This window comes from Protomyctophum parallelum, assembly GCF_964188405.1.
Source record: "Protomyctophum parallelum genome assembly, chromosome: 7".
Classification (NCBI taxonomy): domain Eukaryota; kingdom Metazoa; phylum Chordata; class Actinopteri; order Myctophiformes; family Myctophidae; genus Protomyctophum; species Protomyctophum parallelum.
This window is the reverse complement of record NC_139705.1, coordinates 38820271-38835497: the sequence shown is the minus strand read 5'-3', so window position 1 is coordinate 38835497 and position 15227 is coordinate 38820271. Positions and strand designations below refer to the sequence as shown.

At 41.9% G+C, this 15227-nt stretch overlaps 1 protein-coding gene across 1 annotated transcript in view; it reads right to left on the bottom strand.

Annotated features, from left to right (window-relative positions):
• ift122 (intraflagellar transport 122 homolog (Chlamydomonas)) overlaps positions 1–15227 on the bottom strand; it is a 54035-nt gene that overhangs the window by 16618 nt on the left and 22190 nt on the right. The window contains exons 18-22 of the mRNA XM_083768906.1: positions 13376–13542; positions 8270–8441; positions 6027–6129; positions 1582–1722; positions 914–1011 (exon numbers count right to left, since the gene is read on the bottom strand). Of these exons, the coding sequence (XP_083625032.1) occupies positions 914–1011; positions 1582–1722; positions 6027–6129; positions 8270–8441; positions 13376–13542 (681 nt within the window). The remainder of the gene's footprint in view (positions 1–913; positions 1012–1581; positions 1723–6026; positions 6130–8269; positions 8442–13375; positions 13543–15227) is intronic.

The following is a 15227-nucleotide window of genomic DNA, read 5'->3' as shown; positions in this document are numbered from 1 at the left end:
AGAAGTAATTTTAGAATCGTGGGCGAATCTTCCTGCTTTTCAGAGTCTGGAAAAAGGTGGGGAAATGATTTTAATAGCAGTCTCCTGGAGATTTGGCCCACTCACAATCTCCTTATGTGGTTTCTGCCTATAAATCCCACAACTCTCGACTGTGTCCAATCATTTTTTTTTTCCATTTTCAGCCCACACTTAAAAACGTGAGACTTTCCTGCTTTGACTGTACCAAGAATCTATCTTTAGGCAGACCAGCAGTTCTGGATCAGGGCGCCCTTGAAAATCTCTAAAGTGTTTGGAGCCCAATCATCTGACCACTTAACATGGAGTGGTCAGATGGCATGGGCAGCATGCATTTTCAGACCATGTTTAATTTAACGGTCAATCAAACGACGGTTTTCCGGCTTCGATCAATGAAACTAACATAGTATAGTTTAACCCATTAAATATAAATATATCAGTGGTTCTCAAACGTTTTCATAAGGATCCCCCAAAAACGTGATACAGTATATGTTATGTATGTATTTGGATGCAGAGGTGCCGAGCCATATCTCAAAAAAAAAATATCCAGGGACCCCTAGAAGCAAGATGAGTTAAAAACGTTTGGACACATTTTCACGATTTTTCAAAAATAGCAGATCTACAGACTTGTAGATCTGCTTGTAGATTTCAACGGCTTGAAATAATGGTTAAAGTGGTAAAAATAAAAGCTAAGGTGATAAAGTGATTCCAGGTCTTAATGGCTTAAGTTCCTATTGACCACTTCAAAGTAGTCAGATGATATGGGTCACGTGAATTTTCAGAATGTTTTAATTTTAATGATCAATCTAACTAACACAGTAAACTTTCAGTTACAGGTTGGGAATATGACTAGAGTCTATCTTTAGGTAGACAGATGGTGAGTGTTCACTGTTCTTACTGTGTAGCGCTGGATGGGGTGGTACACGTGGTAGAGCTCAGCCAGGTGCTGAAAACGCTCAAATTTAGTCAGCATCTCACTCTTCTGCTCTTCAATCTCTATAGACACACGCACGGTCGCACACACACACGCACACACAGTCGCACGCACGCACGCATGCACGCACGCACATCAAAAATACGTACAACTCCTTGAGTGTCAACTATGAACCAATGGACCCACACTTACTCAACTATTGTGCTGACATAAAATGTTGAAAATGGAGTAAAATATTGTACTTTCTACTTTAATCTGATTTATTAATTTACTGATTGAGATTAGCAATATAAAATATGATCATTAACTAATAACTAACTATACTTTGTGTCAATACTATAGTATTTATTACTGATATATTACTGAAATGGCCATTTTGCACAATATTAGTATACTTTACTTTAGATGCTCCAATTACATTTTGACATACAGAAGTAAAATTCAGAATGCAGCAATTTGACTTGTAACTATACTTTTACTTAAGTAAAAGATAGTGTAGAATGATAGATAGATGTTCTACCACCGATGCCCGGAGGTCCATTTACATTTGTACATTAATGTTTATTAACAAAATATGCACATTCAATCTATAGACTGTGGTCCTGTGTGTTTTTGCTCATGGCGGGCCTCACCCCTTGCGATGTCCAGACACTGCATGGACAGCATCCAGTAATAGTACGCCGCATCGTTGAACCTGCTCTCCACCACGGCATTCTGGGTAAGCTGCTCCAGCACTTTCACAGCTTCGCCCTCCCGTCCCGCCTTGTGAAACGCTGGGGGGAGGAGAGAAAAGGCGTTGGTCGGGGGCGGGGGTGGGAGTGGAGCGTGCGAGACAGTGCGACAGATTGTCTGCGGCGTGCCCTAGAAAACATAAGGCTTTCGTACAGTACGGCAGCGATGCAGAGCTAAAAACAACAGCACATTAACAACTCTGTCCCACTCTCCAGCCTCTCACATTGCGGCAGCTACGACGGGCTGCCCAGGCCAGTCCGCTGCGTCTGTAAAGTACACCACTGAGTTTTAGCCCTGTGGGAGCTAACCTGTTTGTTGTTACGCACTCCAGCATTCCCAGGCTGCCAGGATTTTATAGCATTAAAAGAAAAAACACTCAGACACACACACACACACACAGAGGCGTGCGCAAGAGCATCACACACACACACACACACACACACACACACACACACACACACACACACACACACACACACACACACACACACACACACACACACACACACACACACACACTCCCACGCTCGTCTGGCATGCCACAGGCAATTTGTACTTATAGAACACCTCACAATGTTTAGCTAATTTTTCACATGGAACCACAAACATAAGTCATTTCCAACCAAACTAAGCAGGGGAGGAGCGCTACTAAATACCGAAACGCAGCAGCACTTACACAGCAACGGGCTAATAAACATGCGTTCCGACTATCCTTCATGTTCCTATCGGAGGCTAATTAGAAGCAGCTTTGGGGAGGAGACCCAAACGTTGACCCTGTCCCGGTGGGGGGGGTCAGAACATATTAGCACCAAGTGTTTATCAGTCCACTCAACCGGACAGAAACCACACTCAGCTGCTGCTGGTTAGTGTACAGGAAAATCACCCCCCCACCCCGAACGACCTCCACACAACCCCCAACCAAGACTTCCTTCAACATACAGAAGAGCCAATGGTGATATGATAGATAGATATATTGTCGCTTTTTTATTATCATTATTATACTCAGTGCTATTGAATACTCTTTACGTCTGTAAAGTATTAGTAAAATAAAGTTGGTTCCTTCCTTTTCTTTATGTAAATCGACTTGGGTAGGCCTACTTAGAAAAGCGCTATATCCGAGCTAATATTAGCACGTCTGACTAAACCGTCGATCAAACAATCTAACTCCAACTATATCTCCACATTCACTGTTAAAAAAAACACACACTCCACGTGAGCTGGATTTGAGTAAAGTGATGATAATATAATGCAAGTATCTGAAAATAACGAGGCAGCATTGTGTTGTTTTAAAAAACGTTTTTTATTTTGTTTGTATGTGTGTGTGTGTGTGTGTGTGTGTGTGTGTGTGTGTGTGTGTGTATATAAACTACAGTACATAGGGCCTGGGTTATTGCTCTGACACTGTGTATTCAGGTTTCGGTACACAGTATTGGCCACTTGGCCAGGCTATTGCGTGGGTGAAATAGGCTCTAACCCTTGAAATGAAAAAGGTCCAGAATCACTGATTTAGTATAAAGTAGTTATATATAGGCTGTGGTATGAGCTCCTAGGCTATAACTCTTGTGTTCTTTAGGCTACCTATACTCAGTTCCTCCCACACACGCATACAGAACCAAAGTGTGGTGGTGGTGTGCGGCCGGAAGCCTACGTTAGGAATTCTATTGCAATCACTTGTAACATAAAACTGCATTGCCCCGCCGGCCCAAAATATACACAATCAGCACAATGAATGACCACGGGCGAGTTACAGTGCAATCAGGCCTGCTGCAGCTCACGCCCGCGTTCTGTACAGAGACAGACAGACAGACAGACAGACAGACAGGGGGGGATTATCCTGAGGAGGAAATATGCATGCTGGGATCATAATTATAAATCTATGAGCTGATTAGGACTATGGTTACAGTCAGTAATCATCATCAGGGCCGCTTGTAGTAGCGGCTGATGATTAGAGGCATGTATGCAGGGGTGGAAGAAGTACTCACATTGTTTTTACTTGAGTAAAAATAGCAATACACCACTGTGTGGAAATACTGTGTTAGAAATAAAACGTCTGTAGTCACTATATGCGGACATTTTACGTTAAAAAAATGTGTCAAAATAAATAGCCGATGTGCTGTACAGCGGCACGCACCGAGCTTGTAGATCGGCTTAATTGCTTTAAGATGTTTTAATTGCCACGATTTTTTTCAACCCTAAAACATGATCATCAGGTATTATCATAATATAAGGAGGAAAAACTTTTCCCAAAAAGTGTACCGTATTTGTTAAAATCATTCTTTTATGTGGACACGCCCACGAGTTCATTAAAGGACAACTTTAGTTTTTTTCAACCAAGGTTCATGTTTTAGGATGTTATTAGAGAAACTAAAAGGTGTGTGTTCATTTTCTTTCATTTGCTGCTTTCTTTCGTTTTAGGGATTTTAGCAGTTTCTGACAGGGGGGCGGGGGCATTCGAGCATGGGGCTAAATATGTATTTTTATAATATTATGACGATTTATTATTTTATTATTTACTATAGTCCTAATAAACCCCAAGAAATTACATCTGGCCACAAAATATCACAGAATCTACTGAACGTGACAAACTGACATATTGAGCCTATACACACAGTATAAGCCTTCCCCCAGTAGGCTACCTTCACATTCAGTAGATCCTGTGATCTTCTGTGGCCAGATGTAATTTCCAGGGGTTTATTAGGACTATAGTAAATAATTAAAAAAAAAAATCACCATAAAATTTGAAAAAATACATATTTAGCCCCATGCTCGAATGCCCCCGCCCCCCTGTCAAAAAGAGCTAAAATCCCTAAAACAAAAGAAAGCAACAAATGAAAGAAAATTAACACTCATCTTTTACTTTCTTTAATGACATCCTAAAACATGAACCTTGGTTGAAAAAAAATAAAGTTGTCCTTTAAGTATGCCTGGTTTGCCTGATGGGTGGTGATCCACCTGAACTGAAGCCACACCCACAGCTGTAGTTGTATGATAAAGTGGGAGGGGTTAGGGGAGGGGCTGATAGTGTGACGTCACTATATTACTGTTTATTTCATTGGCCTGTTTTACTGTCAAGGCCAGGGTTCAGCCTCCAGGAAGAAACCCTAAATACAAAGTTAATACACCATTGCACATAAAAACGACTCCAGGGTGTCTAATGAAGTACTGTCACCTCATAGACACATGAAAAACTGTAAAAATACAAATATTGTGGCACTCCATCTTTAATATAGGCCTATGTTCTTTTACAAAGTAACTTGTAACTAAAGTTTTCAAACAGTTGTTGTGGAGTGAAAATAAGTTTGCCTCCAAAATGTAGTCGAGTAGAAGTATAAAGTAGCAGAACAATTCAATACTTACACAAGTGCGTCAAAATGGTAAAGTAAGTACAGTACTTGAGTAAATGTACTTAGTTACTTTCCACCACTGCTGTATGGCTGACGTCGTTCAGTTCAGTTCAGCTGTGTTCTCCTCTAGTGGGGAGGATCAGGTTTTACGGAGCATGGCGAGAATCAAGAGGAAGTAGGGAGGAAAAAAGGGGGGTCTGGGTCCAGAATTGGCCAGACGTTATATTGTCCATGTGTAAACACTGGGCTTCCCCCTTCTACACTCCAGTGTTCACCGACATCCTCCCGAATACAATAAAGATGATGCTTGGCTGGTTTTAGAGTATCCCTTATAGAATAATGCAGTGGTTTTCAAACTTTGTGGTTTTCAAACCCCTCTGTGTTGCTAGATTGAAAGTGGTTAAAATATTTTAGGGTAAAGGATTCGCCTCTGTATTGGGAAATGATACTGTGCATGCAGATATTTTATACATTAAAAAAACAGATGATTCATGATGTTTTCTTATAGTTGTTGCTAGAATAATGTGTGGTTGTCACAAAATCTCTAGGCAGACCTGGACTTGTCTTACATCACAATTTAGAATCAATCCAGAGCAACAAGAACAGCAAGAACAAAAACATGGTAATACATCAAATACATAAAACATAGTCATCAAGAATCATACTGTACGTAAGCTAAGAACCTAACAGTGTAATGTCTATAATAATGAAACTATGCGTATACATGTGTATAGAGTGCTATGTCTACAGAAAATGCTGTCTAAGTTACATAAGTTGAGCCTTTGCATACGCCTGTAAGATCGTCAAGGCTAGTGCTACGGCAAGTGCTATGGGCTAAGATGGAGTCTGAAGAGGTGGGTTTTCAGACTACGGCGGGCCACGGTGGACTACGGCCTAGTAGTAGTAGTATACGGCGGGCACGGTACACTGTTTAGAAAAAACACTGGCCAGCAAGCTAAAGAGTTAGGGGCAGTCAGGCACATTCCACTTGGGAGACTCACCTTTCTGTGCCTCCTCAAAGCGGTCGTTCTCAGCCAGCCACTGGGCATAGGGCACGTAGACGTCATCCTTGAACTGGCTGTGTTTCTCCACCAGCGAGAAGGCCTGAGAAACGGTGAGGAAATAAGAGGAGTATTGACGGTTCTCCTTAAATGTCCCAACAAAATGTTAACATATTCACTATGATGTGATTACATGTGAGGATTTACAGGTGTACTGCCGTGGTTCTCAAAGTGGGGGCTGGGCCCCCCCACCCCCCAGGGGTCCTTGAGGGGGTTCCAAGGAGTCCCCAAGTCAAATGTATTAATTTGTAGCAATCCACAAGCTTTACAGAACATCACTCGTTGTGAGCTTGTAGATCTGACATTTTAAAATAGTTTGAAAAATCTTGAGAAATTTTGAATGATTTTAACAACACAAATCTTTTCTTATGGACAGATTTGATTCTACTCCTTTTCAGATGAGGGTTGGCCAAATACATATCAATGTTTGAGGACCACTGGTGTACTGTATGACATCATCGTCTTACAGGCAGGAGCTGAGTCACTGCAAGTGCTCGCCGGCTAAGAACAGATAAATTACAACTCAAATGTTATTTCTAGTCAAAACAAACCCACATTATTTCTAGTCAAAACATTGGTGAAAGCAATATTAATGAGCGTGGAGCAAAGACAAGTGTGGGGGCCAATTCAATTTCACAGTCAATTAGAGCACTGGACTGGAAGGGCTGCTAGAACAGGACAGGATTTCGGGTGGCGTTACAGGGCCCAATGAACGTATATCTGCCTGTCATGTTGACTGATTAAACTAAATGTCCCTTGGCAAAACCTCAGCCAAGAAACACACACTCCAGGCATACCACACTGTAAGGCCGAGCCCAGCGAAGTCACACTGGAGTTTGAGAGAGAGAGAGAGAGAGAGAGAGAGAGAGCGAGAGAGATGATGCAGTGAACAGCATCCATATACTGTAGCCCCATAATGTGGTGCAGCAGGTGTCCTGCCTGATTTTTCCACCTCCCCCAGTGAATTGATGTAAAGCATAACATTTCTCCCACATCCACAGGCTCGCCTTTTCTATCTCTCTCCACATCAAATACAAATATCCAAAATTGTCTCAGAGCACTGCAGAATCATAAGAGCACAATTAATGCACTCTCTCTCTCTCTTTGTATTCTGTTTCACCGCGCAGATCAGTCAGCATCTCTGTAATGCCTGTAACTCGATTAAGACACTGCCGATGGATTAAGGAAATGTAATATTTGCTTGGTGTCTGCATAATGCATAGTGTGAGGCGCCTCTGATGGGCGACATTGATTGGGGGGAAAAGGAATAGTTTGAAAAAGCTAATGTGCTTTAGTGCATTAGAGCGTTTCTTGTGTCTCGCTTCCTAATCACAGACACTTCAGGCATGTGGATTCGGAGGAACCGCAGGCTGGTCGATTAGCTCCGGTCCATGAGCATTATTATCGCAGACTTAACGTGCCATTGTTCGTGTCACTGACAATACATTTCCTAGTGGGTTCAATTTAGAGACATCAACATTCTGCATTTTTTCGTATCTCCCGTGGGGAGTGATGACAAGACATTTCTGACTGGTTGATGTAGCACGGCTCTATATATGGCTCACAACGCAGTATATTTCTGGGAACATTCTAAAGGGGTACTCCATATATGTCATAATGAGCACACTCAGCACAGAAGGTGAGTCTCTCAGGTGTTGTAAAAGTGTGTCAGACCTCTTCAAGGTGGTGGAAGGTAACTAAGTACATTTACTTAAGTACTGTACTTAAGTACAAATTTGAGGTACTTTTACTTCTACTCCACTACATTTCAGACGCAAATATTGTACTTTTACTCCCACTACAATTATTTGAAAACTTTAGTTACTAGTTACTTTGTAGATTTTGATTATTATTACAAAAAATACAGTAACCACTTCAGCCCTATATATATTTCGGCCAATATCCGATCTACAAGCTCACAATGCGTTGCGATTGCGAGCTGCCATTTTCAAAAGATTTGTATACATTTGAAAACTTGGAATGGGACATTCTGCATAGTGAGTACTTTCTAGTTTCGGTACTTTAAGTACATTTTGATGGCAACACTTTTGTATTTTTACTCAAGTACATTTTTTAATTCCGTGACATTTACTTGTACCGTGAGTATTTCTACATTGCAGTATTGATACTTGTACTTGATACTAAGTAAAACAACAGAGTACTTCTCCCCACCACTCACTGACCTCCTCCCAGTGGCATGCCTCTACGTGCAGCTGCACCAGCGCCTTCAGGTCTCCCATCTTGGAGTAGGTCTCTGAGGCGTAGCCGTGGTGCTTCAGCCTCCTGAAGTAGAGCGCACACTTGGCCAGAGGCTCGCGGTCCGCCTTGTCCAACTTGCGGGCGATGTCGATCAGCCTGGATGAGAGCAGAGGGGCGGGACACATGAGCACAAACGGGGCAGGTGTGTGTGGGTGTCTTGCTCTGCACATGCAGTACTGAGGCTTCACACAACCTTTCAGCATGGCATGGCTATATTTATGTGTCCATCTCTATCTATAAATGATGTGAGTGTGTGTGTGTGTGTGTGTGTGTGTTTGTCCGTCCGTGTGTCCTTGCATATCCTCTCGAGAGCTGTCTGACCAATCCGACTTCAAACTTGGTGTGCGTATGTATCGCCAAGTACCAAGCCCCCAGTGAGGCTCTCCAACGTTGAGGCGCTCGGCCCTAGTGGTAAGAGCGGGGACTGCAAGCGGACCCGTGGATTTATGACAAGGAAACCCCATTCAGTTGGGGTTTAACATTGAGCGCCTGTTTGCACTTCCTCATTTTGGACACCAGATTTGGTGTCCAAAAAAAAAAAAAAAAAGAAGTGGACCGTTCTTCCGGGTGCTTCAAAATACCACTGAGCAACTTCCACTGAACTGAATAGCGGGGGGGGGGGGTGCCGCTCCGGTTCAGTCTCTATCCTTTTAATACTCTAAGTGCAGTGACGCGCCGAGTCAGTCGGAGCGGATGTCTGGAACTGTATCTCTACCAGTAAGACGCCTGATGGCGAGAAGCGTGCACACATCCGCCTGGGTGACAGCAGACTGCTGGGCGAGCGCATGGCGCTTTGGAATGGGGGCTAAGATCAACATATCTGCCTGGGTCACAGCAGACTGCTGGGCGAGCGCTGGCGCTTTGGCATGGGGGGTCTTAATTTTCGGGCCTGTTAAGAAGTCTAGTTTTCGCCGGCTGCTGGGCGAGCTGCACTAATAACTTTAGGGTTTAAATGGACAGGTATCACTCAAAAGGGAGACATCGAAGATGGGGAAAGATCAACATATGGAATGTCAGAAACAGGTCAGCTTCAAATATGGAGATCTAAGGGTTTGAGGTCAGATGTAGAGTTGCTGGCCAATATTGATAACATCAGGGATCTCCATATGGGCTTACTATTGATGACATCATTGATGTCCGTGTCCATTTAATGCTCACACTACGGTATGTGTAGAGATCCCTGACGTCATACTGTACGGCATCCGAGTACTATGATAGTGGTAAGCATTAAGTACAATGGGTACAACAGGTACTCTGACAGCGTGTACAACAGGTCTTGCATCCCCAATGGGCAATGTTCCCAACGGGCATCAGCCTAGTATGTATAGCTGCCCAGGAGTGTACAACTCTTTCTGTTTAGTTCTTCTTTAGTGTTTTTTTTCTTTTAATGGCCTCTTTTTACCGTTAGTGCATGTCTTGTCCACATCTAAGAGGCAAATATACTCCACTACAATTATTTGAAAACGTACTAGTTACTTTGTTGTTAAGAATTATTATATAACTATTGACTATTATATAACATTGGCTATTTGAGAATAGCACATCTGCAATAATAAGCTCAAAATAACAAGGTCACAATGTGTTGCGTTGTGAGCTTATTCAATTATAAATCATCAAATCTTGTTTGATAACTAATTGATTAATGGATTAGTTGGATGAACTGTTGCACCCTCATTTTGGCTTCTGTTCTGACAGAAGAAATGCAGCATCATTCCAGCCCAGTCAGTGTTAGTCAGGTCAGATTAGATGAAGCCTGACAAGAATACTAAGATTCAGTGGTGCAGTGTTGTTTTTGGCAGCAAATTTTGATTTTAGTTTTAGTCCTAGTCTCTTGAATAGTTTTCATTTAGTTTCAGTCACAATTTAGTCACCTGGAATGTTTTAGTGTTTAGTCTAGTTTTAGTCGACTAAATCTACAGTTTTGATTTAGTCGACGATTTTAGTAGACAAAATCAACACTGCAGTGGTGGAAGAACTACCCAAACTTTGTTTTTTTTGAGTGGTGCAACCACTGCAAGGAACAGCAATGTCCGTGGGCGTGTACACCTATGTGTTCACCTATGTATGTATGTATTAATGAGCACGAGTATGACTGAGTACCAGTAGGGGTGCTGTTTGTCAGAAACAGAGAGAGAGAGATAGTATTAGTGCTGCACTGTTGCCTGCTAATGAGAGAGAAAGAGATAGAGGAGGGGGGGGGGGGGGGTTAACCTAAGAGAAAGTACCAAAATGTAGAAACACTGTTACAAGCTAGCAAAAGTCATGTCATTTTGTTTTTACTTGCATATCGACAAACCCCTGTAGATTGTACAGTACAGTAAAAAGTAAAATATTTGCCTCTGCCTATGGAGTAGAAGTATAAAGTATTGAAAAATGGACATACTTAGTGTACACACTACCTCAACATTTTGCTTTAAAAGGTCATTCCACACAAACGCAACTCCTTGTTGCAACAAAACAAAAACATTTTAGAGACCATTGCAGCGGTCTGGACTGACCAGTTGCCGACTGGTGCAATTTGGAGATAATGGTTGCAAGTAGCAATGAGTTGCATTGGTGTGGTCTGGCCTAAAGAGTATACGGTACTTGTAACTTGACTAAATGTACTTTGTTACTTTCCGAGAGTGTTCAGTGTGTGTTGGCCCCAAACAGTGTTAACCCCGCTGCTCTAGGTCAGTGCAGGCTGTGAGTGACAGTTAGCAGACACTGGGTCAGATGGGAAGTCTGTAGGGAGTTGTGTGATACGACTGGCCCGGGACACAGCCATATCTGTCTCTGTCTGCCAGCTTCCCAGCTACACACACTGGCAGGCTAGCCCGTTTCCCATGACTCACAACAGTGTGTGTGTGTGTGTGTGTGTGTGTGTGTGTGTGTGTGTGTGTGTGTGTGTGTGTGTGTGTGTGTGTGTGCGTGTGTGTGTGTGTGTGTGTGTGTGTGTGTATTACTATTCTTGTGAGGGCCAAATTAATGTCCACACAAGTATTAGTAGAATTTGAGAAATAGACATTGTGGACTAAAGATACCTTTCCTGGTTCTCACAAGGAACAAAACAAATAAAATAAAACATAAAACATTGTTTTGTGGTTACAAAAAGATTTGGGGAGGCTTAGAAGTTAGGTGTTGTTGGGATTAGTCTTATGCCTCAGTTATACTTAGTTGAATGCCAGTGTCACACACTGAGCAGAGCTTGTTGATTTTTGATGTAAAAAGAAAAACGTACCAATGGCATTTATAAAATTGCTGCCCTAAAGTGTTGATATGTTCACAAGTACGGTCATACGTGTGTGTGTGTGTGTGTGTGTGTGTGTGTGTGTGTGTGTGTGTGTGTGTGTGTGTGTGTGTGTGTTTGTGTGTGTGTGTGTGTGTGTGCTTGCGTGTGTGCATGCATGCGTGAGAGAATTGATGAACTGATGTTTGCTGGTAAACAACCTCTTTGTACTTCATCAGCTTTCACTCTGTATGCCATCAGCTAGGTGTCTAATACCCTGAGGCCGGATCTGTGCAGGGCTATGAATACATGGCATTAGCATTAGATTTGAAGAGCGCTATCCTTATAACCTTAGATATTGCTATCCATATTCATGAGCTCAAGCAGTTGTATTCTGGAGCTCAAACCCAAACAATCCACAGAACCTGAGCCCCCCACCCACCCCCACTGACAGTGATTTCAGGACAGTTACGACAGTGGTTCTCAAAGTGAGGTCCCGGGACCCCAGAAAAATGAGTTAATAGAGCATTAATAACAGTTTAATCACTTTACTATTTACCTATCACCTATTTGAAAATAGCTTGCTCTACAAGCTTGTCGTGACACTTTGTAAGCTTGTAGATTTGCCATGACAAAAGGTCAAATGTGGAATATTTTTGAAACACTACACGTCTTGCAAGGAGGTCCGCGGCCAAAAACATCAATCAATCTGGAGTAGCCTTCCTGACAAAGTTTGAGACGTGAGAAAGTTTGAGTTTTGTTTTCTTTGCTATCGTAAAATAATAGCATTTTGGTTCTAAAAAGTTTAAACAGAACACAAACATTTGCTTGCATTCTTGTAAACCCCCCCTGGCTAGTGTCTTTAGATGTAGCGAGTCACTGTCACTGAAAAACCATGTCTCTAGGTAATGACTTGTCAGGCTGTTTCATGTCACAGGTGCCCCAGATACAAACACATTGAGCCACGTTTAATGAAAATCTTGTCCCCAACTCCCTGAGATGTAATCTTTATTGTTTGGTACAATTTATCATATCTCTAGAAACTGACTACAGATTGTGAATAATGAAACATATTTGCCTCTCTGCATTACCTTCTAGCGAATCAAATATGAGCTAAACTGAACCATTCCCATGGTCCCCATTCCCCACTTTGAGAATCACTGCACCCCATGACATCAAAAGTCCTGGATGTCTGAAATTGGCAAAGTCTTGTCCAAGAAGACAAATCTAATAATCCCATCCATAAACATTAGTATAGCTTATATATGCCATGTCCACAGCAAATACCAGTTTCTGATTGTAAGAAATCTAAAATTGGAACACCTCAAATTTACTCCTGGTCAACTGTTTAATCCATAAACGCTGGGAAATCATCTGTGTCATTTTAGATTTTAGCTATAAATATAGCGTTTTTCAGAAAACGCTATATTTATTAGAATATTATTGGTTCTCGAAAATAGCAGATATACAAGCTCACAGCGCTTGCAAATCATTTTTTTTAATCAAAAATGTTTGGAAAAATGTATTCTCTTCTGGGGGTCCCTGGCACAAAACATTTTCAGATGGGGGAGTCTGTGGCCATGTATTAATTTGGGGGTCCTTGACACAGACAAGTTTGAGAACTATTTATCTAGAAGGCATTTGTAGAATGGGCCTCAGATCTTAATGGGTTAATCACTGTTCTAAATAAGCTCATTATCCCATATTAAAATTGCATGTGACAATAACAACAGCAATAACGAATAAGTAACGGCAATGCAACGAGTTGTGTGCTTGCACATCAGCAAGTTGATCTGGTAAACACAGAGAAATTACCACGCACATGTCGGCCCAGCCGTGCTCTCCAATGATGTCTATGGCTTTGAGGTGTTCGCCTGCAGACAGGTACATCTCTGCCGCTGCCCGTGGCTCCTTGCTGTTCTTAGCCCAGTCCGCCTGTTTGGTCATCAGTATCTTTGAATTCTGCGGGTCCGTCCCTCCTATGAACTCCTACAAGAAGTGAGAGAGTGCCATCAACATGTTAAGCATTATTTTAAACTCTATGCCTAAAACACCTGCACTACTCCTTATTATTGCATAGTTGTGGTTTTGGCGTTACATTAATCAAACCAATCAGCATGCCAGGTGCCATTGCCTTTAAGAGCCAGCTGCGCTATGCTTTATGTCCAGTCCCCAGTGGTAACATATACGCTCTCTCCCTCTCTGCTCATGGAAGAGTGAAGAGGCAGTCCGACGTTGATTGCCTTGGAATAAAATAATATTTGATACACAGAATTATCACTCATGCATTGCTGACAGAGAAATAAATTACAGCAATCGCTTGTTTTCTGGATTAATTCCACTGAATGGTCTGGTGTGGTTATAGCAAACACAGATCAAATTTTATTTGTCTTTGATAAGCTTAACTGGCAACTGCTACTGTAATAACAGTCACTCTTATGGATAACAGTAAAATCAAAAATTGACTTAATTCAGAAGTGCTGCAGTGTTCAAATCTGCAATGAGCCACTTACTGTATGTAATGACGGACAAATCCCAGCTGATAATAGAGAATGTTAAATTATTGTAATCCGTTCTTGATTTCCTGTGCAATGGAATAATCAAACTGAAGTAGTAGCGAATGGCATTGCCGAGCACATATCGTCTTTGAATAGACTAACATCTTATATAAACACAATTGACACAAGGAATTGACACTAGCTCACTTCTGCTGATTATAGGACAATTACAGAGAGAGAGAGAGAGAGAGAGGGGAAATACACTCCATTTCTAGACAAGAAGATACTGCGGTAAACTTATTTCATAGGTTTAACGAATAAATAATGTCTTTGAAATGCTGCATCAATTGTGAGTGAAACATGAGTCTTTCAGATATCGTAACAGCAGGCTCAGCCACACCTCCAGACACAATGCAAATTTAGCTTCTGCTAAATGCTGCTAAAGTGTTACCGGGCAGTGCATAGTCTATAGTAGCCTGGTTAATAAACCAGACCGAATCAGCCGTTGGCAAAAAAAAATTGCCTACCGGCGGATTTCGGTCTGGAGAGGCTCAATTGTACGCCCATTTTCTACACACGAAAACGTGTGCGCCCAATAGGGACACGGTGTGCAATATGGGCGGGCTTTGGTACAGTGACGTTCAATGCTTGAGACCTTTGACTGACAGTAGCTCTGACCAATTGCGTCAAAGAGAAAATGTTTCCCTGGAAATGAAATCCAAGCTGAGCCTCCCCAGACTAATATCCCGCGGATCCGTGCGATATTAGTCTGGTTTATTAACCAGGCTAAGTCTATAGGGCCCCAACTATTTTTGCCAAGGGTTATTTAGTTTAGAAAGAATCAAGATTTCGACTATAATGATACATGTTGAAAATAGGGAGGCCAGTTGAAAGTGGTTAAGTGTGTCTGTGGGTTTTATAAATATTTAACCAATGAAAATAATTAGCATGATCGTCCGACTAAATAACTACATTGGATCCATTGGAACAAATTTGCTGAAAAGTAAAGATTTAAGTCTGACAGTGATGCTATACAGGCATGTGTAGTGTATACAGTATTTAGATATAGAATGTGTAGCATTACCACCTATAGTTGCCTAAAAGAACACTCCAACTCCTTCAAAAAACACTTAGAATATCTACTTTAAGTTCACCCAACTTCTCCCATCTGCCTCT